The sequence below is a fragment of the Heteronotia binoei genome, chromosome 8 (assembly GCF_032191835.1).
Source record: "Heteronotia binoei isolate CCM8104 ecotype False Entrance Well chromosome 8, APGP_CSIRO_Hbin_v1, whole genome shotgun sequence".
NCBI classification, from domain to species: Eukaryota; Metazoa; Chordata; class Lepidosauria; order Squamata; family Gekkonidae; genus Heteronotia; species Heteronotia binoei.
Genome location: NC_083230.1, coordinates 113,790,976 through 113,807,762, shown reverse-complemented (window position 1 = coordinate 113,807,762; position 16,787 = coordinate 113,790,976). Strand labels below are relative to the sequence as shown.

Sequence of the window (16,787 nt, the reverse complement as noted above, 5' to 3'; positions counted from 1 at the left end):
ATTGTTGGAACTCTCGTCTGGGGCAAGTGATGCTCAGTATTCTTGGTGCTTGGGAGGGGGCAATAGTGGGAGGGCTTCTAGTGTCCTGGCCCCACCGGTGGACCTCCTGATGGTACCTGGGGTTTTTGGCCACTGTGTGTCACTGAGTATTGGACTGGATGGGCTATTGGCCTGATCCAACATGGCTTCTCTTATGTTCTTATATTCTTATGTTCAGAGTGGCAACCAGCATTTCCCTGGGCGTGTAAGAATGAGCCACGAGAACTATGCGACCCTTCCTTCCCTCCTTCTCACGATCTGCCTAATTCACAGGATCCTCATTGCTGTCAGATGGCCATCTAGCCTCTGTTGAAAAACCTCCAAGGAAGGAGAGCCCACCACCTCCCGAGGAAGCCTGTTCACTAAGGAATCGCTCTGATCATCAGGAAGTTCTTTGTATTTAGGAGTAACATCCACTAGCAAAGCCATTGGCACGGTTTGAAACCAAATTCAAGTAAAGGCTATTCTGAGGTTACGGGAAGCTCTAACGTGGACCCTTTTAATCTGTTTGACCAACTCAGAGAATTTGGACTGGAAAATTGACTGCCTGGCTGTTGCAGCATCCCATTTAAACACCCAGTCATGAATACTGAAACCAGCTTCCTATGGGGATGCTCTGGGTTCCATCCGATATGGAATAGCAACGGAGGATGTTATTATAACAGGTTATCTGGGTAGCATCATTTTGGAACATCAGTTCCTAACACTGCCCGAGAAGTAAATTGATGGGATCACTGATCTGTTTTTCCCAGAATCTTATCAAGGCTACATGTACCTGGGCCCTAATTCATAGAATCATAAAGTTGGAAGGGACTTCCAGGGTCATCTAGTCCAACCCCCTGCACAATGCAGGAAACTCACAAACACCTCCCTGAAATTCACAGGATCCTCATTGCTGTCAGATGGCCATCTAGCCAAGAAAGGAGAGCCCACCACCTCCTGAGGAAGCCTGTTCCACTGAGAACCACTCTAACGGTCAGGAAGTTCTTCCTAATCTTGAGCCGGAAACTCTTCTGATTTAATTTCAACCCCTTTGGTTCTGGTCCTACTTCTGGGGTTGCAGAAGACAATTCCACACCATCCTCTACATGACAGCCCTTCAAGTACTTGAACATGGCAATCATATCACCTCTCAGTCGCCTCCTCTCCAGGCCAAACATGCCCAGCTCCTGCAATTGAGGGCAAACCAAGTTCTGCAAACCAAGGCTGCAGGGATACCTCCAGATAGAGCTAGAATTCTCATTTAAAAAGAAGATAAGTTTTAGATAGCTTCCAATTTTGTGATCAGACAATCCTTCCAACCTCAAACTTCTACACCAGGGGTGTCAAACATGTGGCCTGGGGGCCGAATCAGGCCCCCAGAGGGCCCCGAGCAACTGGCTGTCATCTGCTTCCTTCTCCCTCTCTCTTGCTTCCTTCTACATAACAGCTTGCTTTGCAAGGCTTGCTCAATCACACAGAAGCAACAGAGCAAAACCTCTATTTTCTCCCTTGGGGAGGAACGGGACGGGGGGGGGGCGGGGTTGATCTTAAAACTGTAGATCTGGTTATTGCCAAGTGAGCTCTCCAGGGTGAAGTTTCACTGAAGGTTAACCCTAGATATTTGCAGGGGCTGCAGTGATCTATGGGGATTCCATCTACGGTCCACTTACATTTAATGAGGCCTTTTCCTAAAGACCATCACTTTGGTCCTGGTGTAATTGATGTTTAAAGCCTCTTCTTTACAGAAATCAACTAATTTATGTAGCAACTTTCCAAGACCTAGGCATGCAAGAGAGCAGCAGAGACTCTTGTTTTATCTGACGTGTAACCTGTTATTAGCTTTTGACTGTTCAACTATTCCCTGATTACGCCTTTGGCAGAAAAGCAAGCTCAGGCTTTCTAGGGCTCAAAGGTCAGTGATTGGCTCAGTGGATCATGTGCCTGGAATCCAGTCAGGTGATCTCAGGCCAGCAGGGAAACTGCAGCCCAGCGGGCACTGTTGCAAGCTGCAGCTGCTAGCTTAGGTTGTAAAATACAACCCAACTCTCCGTGTATGAAGTATGAAGTACTTGAAGTGAATATATATTAGAAGTCTATAATAAGCACATCTAATCATTTCCTATGTACAAAACCAGGGCGCTTTTTTTGAGCAGGAACGCGCAGGAATGCAATTCCAGCTGGCTTGGCATCAGGGCGTGTGGCCTAATATGCAAACGAGTTCCTGCTAGGCTTTTCCCACAAAAAAGCCCCATGTGAAACAATGATGATGTCAGGCGGCGTGGCCTAATATGCAAATGAGTTTCTGCTGGGCTTTTTCTACAAAAATAGCCCTGTACAAAACAATGTGAAAAATTAATATAGTGAGTAAAACATCTACTGTACATGACGCAACGACTGTCCATATAAGACGAAAAGTCCAAACCCAATGCTATCTTATGAAAGTCCAATGGGAAAACTGGTCCAAAACTTGATTGCCAGTTGTTCCTTTACACACACATGCTTATTCAGGAGTGAGTCCAATGGAAGCATACACCAGAATTAAGCAACTGCTTTGTCCCATAGTCTGTCGTTTATTAATTACCAGAGAGTTGTGGTTGCTACTTCCTCCTTCCCAAGCCAACCCGTTAACATCTGCACCTACCACTTACCACGATGGATAGGTCAATCATACCAAGGAATTCTCCTTGCATGTACTGTTGCCCTCCTGCTGTCTCCATTTTCCAGTCACACTCCAAGTCACAGCAGAGGGAAAATTCAAAACAAAACCCCTGGTGTCTGCGCCAGTACATCATTTCCAGGTACATCCTGGAAGTGACAACGGGTAGCTCTAGGAAGCACTGGAAACTCTACTGTCTTACCATAAAGTTTCAGGTGTTCCCTAGAACTACCCAGAAGTGATACAGCAGCATCAGTAACGTCATATCCCCCCACGTCCCAGCCCCCCGAACTTCCTGCTGGCAGCCATGCTTGGTCTGGTAGCTCTACTTCCATGGCACGACTGATAGTGTTATGTTAGGGTTGCCAGCACTTGGTTGGGATATACCTGGAAATTTGGGGAGAGGTAGCCTGGGGAGGGCAGGGTCTTCATTGGGGTATAAAATCATGGAGTCCACTACCCAAAGCAGCCATTTTCTCCAAGTGAACTGATCTCGGTCACCTAGAGATCAGGTTGCAATCAGTGTTCCCTCTAAGCTGAGCTAGCGTGAGCAAGACCACAGATTTTTAGCCTCCAGCTCACACATTTTTCGTCTTAGCTCAGGAAAAATGGCCACAGAGAACACTCATTTCTGCAGTAGATCACAACTTTAATGCCAGCAGCTCACAGTTCCAATGCTAGTAGCTCACAAAGTCGAATTAAAACGGATAAAAGGAAGTCCTTCTTCACCCAAAGGGTGATTAACACGTGGAATTCACTGCCACAGGAGGTGTTGGCGTCTACAAGCATAGCCAGCTTTAAGAGGGGATTGGATAAAAATATGGAGCAGAGGTCCATCAGTGGCTATTGGCCACAGTATGTATATATACACACATATATTGTATGTATACACACACACATATATTGGCCACTGTGTGACACTGAGTGTTGGACTGGATGGGCCATTGGCCTGATCCAACATGGCTTCTCTTATGTTCTTAATTTTTGCTCACAAGAGTCTGCAGTTTAGAGGGAACACTGGTTGTAATCCCAGGAGATCTCCAGCTACCACCTAGAGGTTGGCAACCCTATGTTACAGTCATATACATTCAGTATTTGGCCTGTGTAAGGTGGAATGGAAAGAAGAAGACCCTTCGTACCACGACCAGTGCACCAGAACACCTTGTTTAAAGTCATGCATCAGACAAGAGCTAGTTTTTTTTAATTTGTTTTCATTGAGAGATCTCACTAATAGCTCAGTAAACATCCCTTTTGAGAAAATAATGTGAAGTTTTAATTTAAAAGACTCCTAAGTTCTTTGTGACAGAGGTGTGTGTTTTGGATCCTATAAAACATCATGGAAATTGATACCCCTATGAATAATAATTGCAATAACCTATATTTTAAAAGCTAATATAGCACTCTAGATTTAATGAAACTGAGTTGGCGAAATGAAGTAATTAATCTTGTCGAGGGCGGGCATTCACTTGGCAGATACCAGCCAAATTCTTCCTTGGGCTCAGATTCAGCAAGAAACGATTAACTGGTGCTGAAAGGCAAGCCTATATTGGAAAGAAAATCCAGTTCCACCAAAAGGATCTGGAAGCTTCCAGCAACATGATTTCCAAGGAAGAGAAGAACGAGAGGACGATGTAAGTTGCTTTGGTTCCCCGTTGGGCGAGGTTTAAAGAAGTCAATAAATTTAAAATGAAAAGAAAGAATAATCAAGAGCACAGCTGTGCAGTCAAGGAGTGCAACACAGAACCTCCATCTTGGTTCTAGCCTTACTGCACTTCCACCTCCTTTGGAAATTTCAAATGCTTTCAAGAATGCCTTTGCTCAAATGGAACAGCAAGCCCAAGTTTGCCATTGTACTCTATAAGTCGCAGTCTCATAAGCTCCCCTCCTTCTCTTCCAATTCCCTTCCTATTTCAATTTGTCAAGCTACAGGCTGCTGTTACTTCACAGCTCAAACCTCTGCTTTGCTTTCAAGCTTTCCAGTTCTGGTTTGGGCACAGCAAACGACAATCATATTTCGTTTGATGCAAGGGTTGCGCTAAGCTACAGTTTGCCTCAAAACGGTGAGGGAACTACAGGGTAGTTGAGGAATGGAAGAGTCAGGTCCAGTGTTCCCTCTAAGCTGAGTTAGCGTGAGCTAGCTCACAGATTTTTAGCCTCCAGCTCACACATTTTTGTCTTAGCTCAGGAAGGATGACCCCCAGAGCACAATAATTATTGCAGTAGCTCACTACTTTAATGCCGGTAGCTCACAAAGTAGAATTTTTGCTCACAAAAAAGAGAGCCAGTTTGGTGTCGTGGTTAAGTGTGCGGACTCTTATCTGGGAGAACCGGGTTTGATTCCCCACTCCTCCATTTGCAGCTGCTGGCATGGCCTTGGGTCAGTCATAGCTCTGGCAGAGGTTGTCCTTGAAGGGGCAGCTGCTGGGAGAGCCCTCTCCAGCCCCACCCACCTCACAGGGTGTCTGTTGTGGGGGAGGAAGGTAAAGGAGATTGTGAGCCGCTCTGAGACTCTTCGGAGTGGAGGGCGGGATATAAATCCAATATCTTCTTCTTCTTCTTCACAAGATTCTTTCTTTTCACCTCACTCCTTCACTATTTATCTGTCTGTCTTCTGAGTCTTCCCTTACAGGAGCACATTTAACCTGTGCTGAGAGCGCTTCACTGGTTGCCTATTGCATGCTGGGTTCGTTTAAAGGTGCTGGTTCTCACCTTTAAGGTCCCATATGGCCAGGGTCCTCCATACCTTAGAGACCGCCTTTCCCCACATGTTCCCCGGACAACACTTCGGTCTGGGTTACAAAATCTGCTCTCAATCCCCAACCCTAAGGAGGCCAGGCTCATGACAACTAGAGCCACCGTCTTCTCTGTAGTGGCCCCATGCTGCCGGAAAAGGTTAGGGCCCTGCGAGAGCTTATACAGTTCCGCAGGGCCTGTAAGACGGCACTCTTCCACCAGGCATTTGAAAACTAGATTGCCAACTGCTACAGTTTTCAGGTAACATATGGCTCACCTCTTGCAATTTGCTTTATAGCAGCACCATCTAAGATCTGCTTTACAGAGAACATTAATCTGAAACTTAAGATCACAGCACCGAAATGTCAATTTTTCACTGTTTTTAATTGTATTATGGTTTTTTGTGTCCTATTATATGTTTATACTCATGCACATGCATGACCATCCATCTATCTATCTATCTATCTATCTATCTATCTATCTATCTATCTATCTATCTATCTATCTATCTATCTATCTATCTATCTATCTATCTATCTATCTATCTATCTATCTATCATCTTCCTTCCAGTCCTGCGGATCTCAAACATCTGACATTCACGTCTTGTGGCTCTCAAGCATCTGATGCTTATTCTCTGTGGCTTTTATGTTAAACAAGTTTGGCCCCCCCTGCACTAGCCCATCGACAGCATCATCAAGAGGGGGGGCAGCAAACAGACAAGCCCCCTCCATCGAGCCTAGATGCAACTCAGCTGAAAATCCCTTTTCAAAGGAAGTAAATTAAAAAGAAGAAGAACAACAACATTGGGTTTAAATTTTAATTGCCTTTTGTGCTTTTCTTTTTAATCCCTCAAAGCCACCATGAAACATAGAATTAAAATATAACAAACAGGCATGAATGCAATACCAAACCATGGCTTCATTACAGCGGAATCAGCTCTACTATCATAGGAGAAGATGACATTGGATTTGTATCCCACTCTCCACTCTGAATCTCAGAGCAGTCACAATTTCCTTTACCTTCCCCCCCTCCCATAACAGACACCCTGTGAGGTAGGTGGGGCTGAGAGAGCTCTGACAGAAGCTGCCCTTTCAAGGACAACTCTGAGAGAGCTATGGCTAACCCAAGGCCATCCCAGCTGCTGCAAGCGGAGGAGTGGGGAATCAACCCCGGTTCTCCCAGATAAGAGTCTGCGCACTTAACCGCTACACCAAACTGGGTCTCTCACCAAAGAGCGAAAAAATAAAACTGCTGCCATTTATAAAAGAGGAAAAGCTTAGACCCACTGGCACGTCCCCTGGGCTCCTGCCTCAATCACCACACTCCTCTTTCCATAAACATTTCACTTTTTCACCCAACACTCTACTGCAAGACCAGCACACCTCTGCTGGAATGTGGTCCAGCATCACTAAGATTTATACCTGCTGTCGACTTCAACCTGCTTTGCAGGGCTTGCCTGCTAAGGATATTAATTCTGCTGTTCCGACACAGCACCCATAAACCATGTCAGCATTTCCCAGCGTCTAGCAAGCCAGCTCCATTTCCAAAGCAAACCTTTTTCTGCTTCTTACCTTTTCTGAATGATGCTGGGATTTGCTGTGACCAGCTGAGTCTTTGACCCGACGTCCTGGCTGTATTGACTCGAGAGAGGTGGAAGATTGCATCTGAAAGGAACAGAACAGTGCAAGATGTTTTAACATCTTTTTGTCTGGCACAGAATTTTAATGAAACCCAAAACTACCACCAACATATGAGTGTGGAAAACTTTCAACAGCTCTTTTTCAGACCCACACACTGAGACTCACTGGTACCAACTTGGCTTATGATGAAGTGAGCAGTGATGCACAAAAATACGTCCCCTGCCCCAAATTTGGCTACTCTTTAAGGTGCTACTGGAGAGTTATTCTTGTCTTCTGCTACAGACAGACTAACGTGGCTGATCGTCTGGATCTCTCTCCATTTTGAAAGAGTTACGTGGGCTGCTGGTCTGTTTTGGAGTTCAATTCAAGGTGCTGCTTATGACCTTTGGAGCCCTGCACGATCTGTAATCCACATCTTCAAAGAACCGTCTCCTTCCAAATATCATCCGTTGGCTGTCCTACCACTTAGCATGACCTGCCTGGCATCAGCTAGAGCAGGGGTGTCAAACGTGTGGCCCTGGGGTCAAATCAGGCCCTTGGAGGGCTCCTATCAGGCCCTTGAGCAACTGGCTGTTGTCTGCTTCCTTCTCCCTCTCTCTTGCTTCTTTTTCTGCATAACAGCTTGCTTTGCAAGGTTTGCTGAATCAAACAGGAGCTGCAGAGCAAAGCCTTTATTTTCTCCATTGGCTGAGGGAGGGAGGCATAGCTTGCTTTGCCAGGCTCTCTCAATCACTCAGCAGAGCTACTGAGCCAAGCTTCTCTTCCTTCTATTGGCTGACGCTCCTCCCCCCTCCTTGTCTCTGGGGAAGGAGGGAAAGAGCCAGAGCTTCCTATGCCCAGTTCCCTGGATTGTACAAGAGAGACACAAAGAAAGCACCTTTAAGACCAATGAGTGCTAATGTTTGAAGCATGTTTTATTTTAAGCTTTTAAAAACACCTTTGTGTTTGTCTGTATCCTTTATAAAGTTTATATCTTTGCTACCTGACATTACAGTTGATGACACACATGGCCCGACCCAACAAGGTCTCATTTTTGCCAGATGCGGCTCTCATAACAAATAAGTTTGGCACCCCTGAGAACAATCAGGATGAAACAAAATGACTGCCCCATCATCTCCATCTGGGGAAAGAAGGAAACAGCCAGACCTTCCTTTGCCCAGTTCCATGGATTGCACTGGAGAGATACAAAGAAAGCACCTTTAAGACCAACAATCGCTAACGTTGTAAGCATGTTTTATTTTAAATTTTTAAGTTTCTTTAATTGTGTTTGTCTATGTCCTTGATAAAGTTTATATCTCCGCTCCCTGGCATTGCATTTTATGACACACGTGGCCTGGCCTGACATAGCCCGGCCTGATAAGGTCTCATTTATGTCAGATAAAAATACGGCGCAGAGGTCCATCAGTGGCTATTAGCCACAGTATATATATAGATGCGTGTGTGTGTGTGTATATGTATGTATGTATATATGTGTGTGTGTGTGTATACACACACACACATATATTGGCCACTGTGTGACACAGAGTGTTGGACTGGATGGGCCATTGGCCTAATCCAACATGGCTTCTCTTATGTTCTTATGTGACACAGAATGTTGGACTGGATGGGCCATTAGCCTGATCCAACATGGCTTCTCTTATGTTCTTATGTGACACAGAGTGTTGGACTGGAGGGGCCATTGGCCTGATCCAACATGCTTCTCTTATGTTCTTATGTGACACAGAGTGTCGGACTGGATGGGCCATTGGCCTGATCCAACATGGCTTCTCTTATGTTCTTATGTGACACAGAGTGTTGGACTGGATGAGCCATTGGCCTGATCCAACATGGCTTCTCTTATGTTCTTATTCAGCCCTCATAACAAACGAATTCGACACCCCTAAACTACAGTCCAGGCCTTTTCCATCATGGCTCCTACTTTCTAGAACAGCTTCCCTCAGGAGGTGAGGGGAGTCCCCTTTTTAGAAATCTGTAGGAGGTGTAGTGAGGCCTGCCTGTTTGTCTGGGGTTTTGAGGGAGTTTGAATAGCAGAAGTGGTGGAGGATAGATCTGTGGTTCGTTATTTTATTTTGTTTTTAACTGAAAATGTTTTTTTGAAAGGTAAAGATAGTCCCCTGTGTAAGCACCAGTCGTTTCCGACTCTGGGGTGAAATTGCTTTCATAACGTTTTCACGGCAGACTTTTTACGGGGTGACTTGCCATTGCCTTCCCCAGTCATCTCCACTTCCCCCCAGCAAGCTGGGTACTCATTTTACCGTCCTCGGAAGGATGAAAGGCTGAGTCAACCTTGAGCCGGCTACCTGAACCCAGCTTCTGCCGGGATCGAACTCAGGTTGTGAGCAGAGTTTAGGACTGCAGTATTGCAGCTTTGCCACTCTGCGCCACAGGGCCCCTAAAAATGTTTTTAACTGTTATTATAAGCTGCTTTGAAGCATGCGGGAAGGTGGTATTGAAATGTTTCTAATAAATAAATGTGGCTATGTGGGACAGGGCCTCTTTGGTGGTGGCTCTGAGAATGCAAAACTCTCTCCCCCACGATGGGAATTTGGCTCCATCTCTCTTTGAGCATTTGTTGTAAACTGGTGTGATGTTTGTACGTCAAACAGATCCTGGGAGATCCAAGTTCAATCCAGACAAGAAGTTCATTGGTTGAACTTGGGTCAGTTGTTTTCTTCCAGCTAACGTGCCTCACAGGAGTCAAGTGGCACCACAAAGACTAATGGAATTTAATTTATATCATTTATACCTGGTTTTTCTCCTCTCCTCCATTTTAGCCACAACAGCCCTGTGAGGTAGGTTAGGCTGAGAGCGTGTGACTGGCCCAAGGTCACCCAGCAAGCTTCCAGAGCACCAATGGGGATTCAGAATCACAGAATCATAGAGTTGGAAAGTACCTCCAGGGTCATGTAGTCACAATGCAGGGAATTCACAAATACCCTTTCCCCTGACCCTTGATCCAATCCCAAAAGATGGCCAAAAAACACCACCTCCAGGATCCTCTCAGGATTTGAACTCCTGGAGACCTCACCTGGAGTATTGGTGTTCAGTTTTGGGCACCGCATTTTAAGAAGGATATAGACAAGCTGGAACGGGTCCAGAGGAGGGTGACAAAGATGGTAAGGGGTCTGGAGAACAAGTCCTATGAGGAAAGGTTGAAGGAGCTGGGCATGTTTAGCGTGGAGAGGAGGCGGCTGAGAGGTGATATGATCACCATCTTCAAGTACTTGAAGGGCTGTCCTATAGAGGATGTGGTGGAATTGTTTTCTGTGGCCCCAGAAGGTAAGACCAGAACGAATGGGTTGAAATTAAATCAAAAGAGTTTCCGGCTCAACATTAGGAAGAACTTCCTGACCGTTAGAGAGATTCCTCAGTGGAACAGGCTTCCTCGGGAGGTGGTGGGCTCTCCTTCCTTGGAGGTTTTTCAACAGAGGCTAGATGGCCATCTGACAGCAACGAAGATCCTGTGAATTTAGGGGGAGGTATTTGTGGGTTTCCTGCACTGTGCAGGGGCTGGACTAGATGACCCTGGAGGTCCCTTCCAATTCTTTGATTCTATGATTCAAGTCTCTCAGATCCTAATCTGACATTCTAACCACTGTGACATTTGGGCTCTCTCTCAGCTTCACACGCCTCACAGGAGTCTTAAAGGCTATCAGGATTTCATTCCAGAATAAGCTTTCACGGTCCACAGTCCACTTCTTCTGACAAAATGAGGAGGGCTGAGTGGACAGGTCCCCAACCAGCTCAGGAGGCTGAGAAAACTACAATTCCCATCAGCCCCAGAAATCCAACCAAGTTCGGAGCACGTGCCAACAGTGGTTAGGGGCCTATGTAACGAGGAGCAAAGCCACCTGCACAGCTGTCAATACGCTTGAAAAATTGCTCATTTTGTATTGCAAACAAACCATCAGCACGAGCTTATTTTTACACTGGAATCAAAGCTCCTTTCAGAGCAGAGCTCGGATTTTTAAAAACATTATGCTGATTTAGGACATTTTTATTCTCTGCCTGAGCTGCTCAGAGAGGCAAACATCTGGCTCCAGAGCGCACACCCATCCGAGGTAGCTCACCAAGCCAGACCTGCTCAGGTTTGAGAGCTGAACCGTGTCATCTGCCCTCTGACCTTTTTCAGATGGAAGCCACCCAGTGACAGGGATGCCATGTTCGATTCAAGACATATCTGGGGACTTTGGGGGTGGGGCCAGGAGGCATTGGGGGTGGGGCCAGGAGCAAGGTAAGGACAAGCATGATTGATCTCCAAAGGGACTGAAGTCCTTTCTACGGTCTCACACTATCATACCTGCCTGAACAGAGAAGCTATTGAGATTTACAAACACCAGCACAATTTTAACAGAAAGGAAGAAGGCATTTTCATCCACCAATCTTGGTACCCAGCTCTGCAAAACACCCTACAGACTATAAATTGCAGATATTCACAGAACAACCAGAACATTCCACAGAACAATCAGCACAGTCAACAACCATCTTCCTTATCGTCAAACCCCTTCCAACCTTCCCAGCAATTAACACAGAACAATGGTTACATTCAGCAGCCAGTTTCCTTATCACTACCCTTCCAGGAAGCCCCACCAAACAATGGGCACATCCACAAACCAATTGCCCTTTCATCACACCCCCTCCAGCCTACAAATAGCAGCTCTCCAGCAGCCCTGGCCCCACTCAATGCACAGCAGCCAAGAAGGTCTGAGCGCCTGCTCCGGCCGCAACGCCACTGAGGATGTTCTCCGCAGCTGAGAATGAAACGTCTGGAAGGAAAACTTTCTCCAGTAGAACACGGCACTTGATCCCGAAAGATTCTACAAACCCTAATGATGTTACCAGCCGTGAAAACCTGAAATCTTTGTTTCTGATGGATCCGTAAGTTGCAAAAAGCTGCAAAACCTACAAGATTCTTTTTCAGTGCGTCCAAAGACTGCCCATAGAATTCCCAATGGACAAATGGGACAGAAAGTCTTCCAGTAAGATTTCAAAATCTTCCCATTGCCTTTCCCAGCCTTGAGCCTTTTGGAGTTTCGTGCCATTTTGAAATCTTACCGGAGACTTTCTGTCCCACTTGTCCATTGGGAATTCTATGGGCAGTCTTTGGACGCACTGAAAAAGAACCTTGTGGGTTTTGCAACTGTTTGCATCCTACTGATGCATCAGAAACACTTTGATAGTTTTTCTGAGCTTTTGCCTTTGGTTGAGAGATGTAGTTGGAGCCCCCTATGCTAGAAGAGCATTCGCAGCGGGAATAATCCAGTCAACCTCCTGTTCATTGGGACTCCTTTGACGGAACTGTGAAACTTTGGGGCAATTGTTATTGCTATTTAGTCTTGTGTTAAACATACTGTATGATTTTGCTTCAACACATTCTTAATTATTCGGTCACTATAACTTCGGTTGCGCTGCCTTTATCCGACCTGGGGAATTGGCTACCCTACCTAGCGATCTTTCTTAGAAATCACCTTTCTCCCCTTCGTGGCCTTATTGTTCCACTGAACGAACCAACAAGCACCATCGCAAACTGGGCCTCTAACGCCGTTATCTAAAGAACCCAACGCAACAACAGAAATGCCTTCCCTGCTAGGGGATTGCGACAGGCAGACCGGTGGCCTGTGAGGACGCTAGCGGAGCATGCAGATGGCGAGTCAGCAAGAAGCCAGATGCTTTGCTGAAATCCTTCCTTTGTGCTCAGTCTGCCCTGCCGGCTCGCTGCCTACCTGCGCTCGCATGGCGCTGCACGGCAGTGCCCAACATGACCCTTCCGGCACCGGATTTGGGACCGAGATGCTCATGACCTACATGACTCTATTTATAGAATGGTGATGCACTAACAAAATGGCGACGGGGCGGGGGGGGGGGAGATGTCTGTTGAAACGTAGCCATGATGTGAAGCTGCGGCTGTAGAGCTGGGCAGGTGCCAATCACACCTTCCCCGTTCTTAGCTGGCAGAGCATCTGCCTTCTTTAGGTATCTTTCTTTTTCTTCTTGGCAGGCCTCTAAAAACTGTACGGTAATGAAAAAAATTGTACAGCCATTTTAAAAAAGAGTAAGAGATGAAACGTCAGCTATCTGCGCATCCTTGCGCTTGGATATGCCACCATCACAAGAGAGCCAGTCTGGTGTAGTGGTTAAGTGTGCGGTCTCTTATCTGGGTGAACTGAGTTTGATTCCCCACTCCTCCACTTGCAACTGCTGGAATGGCCTTGGGTCAGCCTTAGCTCTTGCAAAGTTGTCCTTGAAAGGCCAGTTTCTGGGGAGAGATCTCTCAGCCCCACCCACCCCACAGGGTGTCTGTTGTGGGGAAGGAAGATAAAGGGGTTTGTAAGCCACTCTGAGTCTCTGATTCAGAGAGAAGGGCGGAGTATAAACATGCAGTCGTTGACAACAGTGTGGTGCAATGGTTAGAGTGCTGCATCAGAAAGGTTAAGATTTATCTCCAATCAGCCATAGCACTAACCAGGTAACAGTGCGCAAGTTCCTCTCTCACAACAAGAACATAAACCCTGCTGGATCAGACCAGTGGTCCATCTAGTCCAGCATCCTAAGAACATCAGAAGAGCCCTGCTGGGTCAGTCCATTGGTCCATCTAGTCCAACATCCTAAGAAATAAGGAGAACCCTGCTGGATCAGACCAGTGGTCCATCTAGTTCAGAATCCAAAGAGCATAAGAAGAGCCCTGCTGGATCACCAGTGGTCCATCTAGTCCAGTATCCTAAGAACATAAGAAGAGCCCTACTGGATCAGACCAGTGGTCCATCTAGTCCAGCATCCTAAGAACATCAGAAGAGCCCTGCTGGATCAGACCAGTGGTCCATCTAGTCCAGTATCCTAAGAACATAAGAAGAGCCCTACTGGATCAGACCAGTGGTCCATCTAGTCCAGTATCCTAAGAACATAAGAAGAGCCCTACTGGATCAGGCCAGTGGTCCATCTAGTCCAGCATCCTAAGAACCTAACAAGAGCCCTGCTGGGTCTGTCCATTGGTCCATCTAGTCCAGCATCCTAAGAACATCAGAAGAGCCCTGCTGGATCAGACCAGGGGTCCATATAGTCCAGCATCCTAAGAAGAGCCCTGTTGGATCAGACCAGCGGTCCATCTAGTCCAGCATCCTAAGAACATCAGAAGAGCCCTGCTGGATCAGGCCAGTGGTTCATCTAGTCCAGCATCCTAAGAACATAAGAAGAGCCATGCTCGATCAGACCAGTGGTCCATCTAGTCCAGCATCCTAAGAACATGAGCCCTGCTGGGTCAGACCAGTGGTCCATCTAGTCCAGCATCCTAAGAACATAAGAAGAGCCATGCTCGATCAGACCAGTGGTCCATCTAGTCCAGGATCCTAAGAACATGAGCCCTGATGGATCAGACCAGTGGTCCATCTAGTCCAGCCTGAAAGGGCTGTAGAAGAAAAAGAAAAGATTGGATTTATACCCCGTCCTTAACTAACCGAAGGAGTCTCAGAGCAGCTTATTATCTCCTTTCCCTTCCCCTCCCCACAGGAGACACCTCGTGAAGTAGTTGGAGCTGAGAGAGCTGTGACAGAAAGTGCTCTTGAGAGGAACAGCTCTGTGTGACCTGTAACTGACTCAAGGTTTCATCAGTAAGTACACGTGGAGGCATGAGGAATCAAATCCGGTTCTCCCAGATAAGAGTCCACATACTTAACCACTACACCAAACTGGCCAAAATGAAGGAAAGGAGATGGAAGCCACCCAGAGCTCCTCAGAAGAGAGGCAGAATAAGAATGAGGTGTTGACCTACAAGTTTTCAAAGGTCTTCTCCTCACTGGTTTTCCTAGAGAGGCGGGACAGTGGGAGAGGTTCTCTTCTAGGTTTCCCAGACATGGTCTTTTATCTTTGCTGCCCTCTCAGCTTTCTCATGATACATCTCCAGCCTACATTGGCTGACAGGCTTAATAACAGGAGGACAAACTCAAATACTTAGAGGCAGGGATTTCTTTGATAGCAGGAACTCCTTTGCATATTAGGCTGCACCCCCCTGCTGTAGCCAATCCTCCTGGTGTTTACAGTAGGCCCTGTAAGCTCTTGGAGGATTGGCTACAGCAGGGGGGTGCAGCCTAATATGCAAAGGAGTTCCTGCTACAAAAAAAGCCCTGGCCGTCACTAAATCAAGTGCAGTGAGCTCCAGGACTTAATAATGCATTGAAGGATTGAGTCCTAAATCCACTGCCCATCTCTGGGAGAGGAAATAAAAACTCTAGCTCAGGGGTGGCCAAACTTGCTTAATGTAAAAGCTACAAAGAATAAAGTCAGATGTTTGAGAGACTCAAGACCTGAACATCAGATGTTTGAGAGCCACAGGAAGGAAGGAAGGAAGGAAGGAAGGAAGGAAGGAAGGAAGGAAGGAAGGAAGGAAGGAAGGAAGGAAGGCAAATAGAGGGGGAGGAGAGTTTGAAAGAAAGCAACTTTAACTAAGTACATTGTCCAAGCTCCTGGCTAGCTTGGCTTGGAGGACTGATTTAAAGAGAGAAATGCAATCTGAAGAGCAACCAGAGACATGAACATCAGATGTTTGAGAGCTGCAAGACAGGAAGGAAGAAAGGCGGGCTAATAGGTGGGGAGAGGAAGAGGGGAGACGTTGAAAGAAAGCAACTTTAACTTTAAATGCATTCTCCAAGTCACTGGCTGGCTTGTCTTGGAGAAGTGATTTAAATAGAGAAATGCCTCCTCCAACCTGGCCAATAGGGTGGAGGGGGCCTCAAGAGCCACACAATATGTGTGAAAGAGACGCATGTCGCTCCCGGGCCACAGTATGGCCACCCCTGTTCTAGTGATCCAATTTCTCCAACTTTTGATCAACCTCTATCGTATCCCCCTTTTTCTCTAAACTGCAAAAGCCCTGAGGCTCAAAGCATTCCAAGCAAGTTGAGCTTTGCTAAATCCCCACCAAGGCAGGAAGGATTTGTTAAAACGCCACCTTCAGAACTTCAGTGATCCAGCAGGGATATGAGCTACGATCCCCCCCTCCTCCATCACCCCAATCTCAACCTATGTTGGCACTGATCTCTGAAGCAGAAAATGGGGAAGAAGAAAAAGAAGATGATGATTATGACATTGGATGTATCCCACCCTATACTCTGAATCTCAGAGTCTCAGAGTGGTCACAATCTCCTTGATCTCCCCCCACCCCCCACAACAGACACCCTGTGAGGTAGGTGGGGTTGAGAGAGCTCTCCCAGAAGCTGCCTTTTCAAGAACAACTCCTACGAAAGCTATGGCTGACCCAAGGCCATTCTGGCAGGTGCAAGTGGAGGAGTGGGGAATCAAACCCAGTTCTCCCAGATAAGAGTCTGAGCACTTAACCACTACACCAAACTAGAGGGGGAGCAGTGTTTGGGGGCTCATCAAACTCTCCCTATTTGTGCTTTTGTTTTGAAAAGAAAAATAAATCAGGGATGGCGGTACAAAACGGCGGCCAGCAACAGATTCCAGTCGAGCAATTAGACAGCTTCCAATCAAACATCATTCTCCGCTTATTAAATACAATGAGGCACATGTAAACCGAAAACTGTTTATCAGAGGATGACTCATACTTCCCTCTCTCAACTCAGCCGGGCATTTTGGCCTGTGCATCGGGCATCCAGACTACAAAGGGGAGGGGGGAACACTGCAAAATGTGGATGTGTTGGGAGTGATTGACAGCCTGGAGAACAAAGTAATCCAATTCACGCGATTTGATTTAATTTGCGTTATTAGATCTGCTTCGCATTTA

At 46.6% G+C, this 16,787-nt stretch overlaps 1 protein-coding gene across 2 annotated transcripts in view; it reads right to left on the bottom strand.

Annotated features, from left to right (window-relative positions):
* The window catches only part of ST8SIA1 (ST8 alpha-N-acetyl-neuraminide alpha-2,8-sialyltransferase 1), a 133,429-nt gene that overhangs the window by 69,047 nt on the left and 47,595 nt on the right, over positions 1-16,787 (bottom strand). For both annotated transcript variants that reach the window (XM_060244610.1, XM_060244611.1), the window contains one exon: positions 6,983-7,075. In XM_060244610.1, coding sequence (XP_060100593.1) covers positions 6,983-7,075 — 93 coding nt within the window. The remainder of the gene's footprint in view (positions 1-6,982; positions 7,076-16,787) is intronic.